Source organism: Lathyrus oleraceus, chromosome 3, assembly GCF_024323335.1.
Source record: "Lathyrus oleraceus cultivar Zhongwan6 chromosome 3, CAAS_Psat_ZW6_1.0, whole genome shotgun sequence".
Taxonomy (NCBI): domain Eukaryota; kingdom Viridiplantae; phylum Streptophyta; class Magnoliopsida; order Fabales; family Fabaceae; genus Lathyrus; species Lathyrus oleraceus.
Genome location: NC_066581.1, coordinates 487,319,157 through 487,320,024, shown reverse-complemented (window position 1 = coordinate 487,320,024; position 868 = coordinate 487,319,157). Strand labels below are relative to the sequence as shown.

At 34.1% G+C, this 868-nt stretch overlaps 1 protein-coding gene across 1 annotated transcript; it reads right to left on the bottom strand.

Moving 5' to 3' along the window:
- Positions 1-207: 207 nt before the first annotated feature.
- Positions 208-868, bottom strand: LOC127129475 (putative glutaredoxin-C14). Its single transcript, XM_051058650.1, has one exon. The coding sequence runs from the start codon at positions 691-693 to the stop codon at positions 304-306; it is 390 nt and encodes a 129-aa protein (XP_050914607.1). The 5' UTR covers positions 694-868; the 3' UTR covers positions 208-303.

Here is an 868-nt window from a genome sequence, read left to right as displayed (position 1 = left end):
TGCAACTATCATACTGTATGATTCAATTATATATAATGTAAATCAGTGGAACGTTATTATTATTTATTTGTTAAGTAGTCTTAAACAGTGCAATGATATTTATACAGACAATAAACTAATTAATAAACCAAGGGAAAATGGACAGATTTTCAAATATATTTTTTCCACATTTCATTGAGAGTTCCATACAACACATTATATATCAGTGCTTAATCATGCTAGTCACTATCTAACTTAGCATATAAATATGACTAATTATTCCAACTTAAGGATTAAGATATTAAACTCATGTCAGGATCTAATTTAAAGCCACAAAGCACCAGCATGTTTGAGAAGAGGAACAAGAGAGCCATTGATATGGAAAGCCAAAACTGTATCCATAGAACCAACTAACTTGCCACCAATGAAAACAACAGGAAGTGATGTTGAATTTCCAAGTAACCTCATGAATGGTTTTGGATCTTGATCAAGTTCGTGAACCATTGCATTCACTCCCATTCCACTAAACAAACTCTTCATTGCATGACACATACAACTAGTACTACCAATGCTGAATATCACAACAGCACTCTGTGTAGCTAATCTCATAATTCTCTCCATTTGATCTTCCTCCATTGTTCTTCTTGTCATGTAGTAACTCCATGATGGTTGTTGTTCTACTTGGTAATGCACGAGTTTCTCTTGATTGAACATGGTGTGTGTTGTAATAGTGGAATAGAACAAAGTAAGCAAATTCAGTTTTTTTTGCACAGTTGTGTATTGGTGATGATGAAAATGAAGAAAGGGAAAGTGTGGTTTTATACAAGGGGATGAAGGTGGTGTTAGAAAATACGTAAAAGTGTGTGTGGAAGATGGTAGGGGACCTTAG

Coding starts and splice junctions, on each gene's coding strand:
- LOC127129475 (XM_051058650.1), bottom strand. CDS start 693: ATGTTCAATCAAGAGAAACTCGTGCATTACCAAGTAGAACAACAACCA.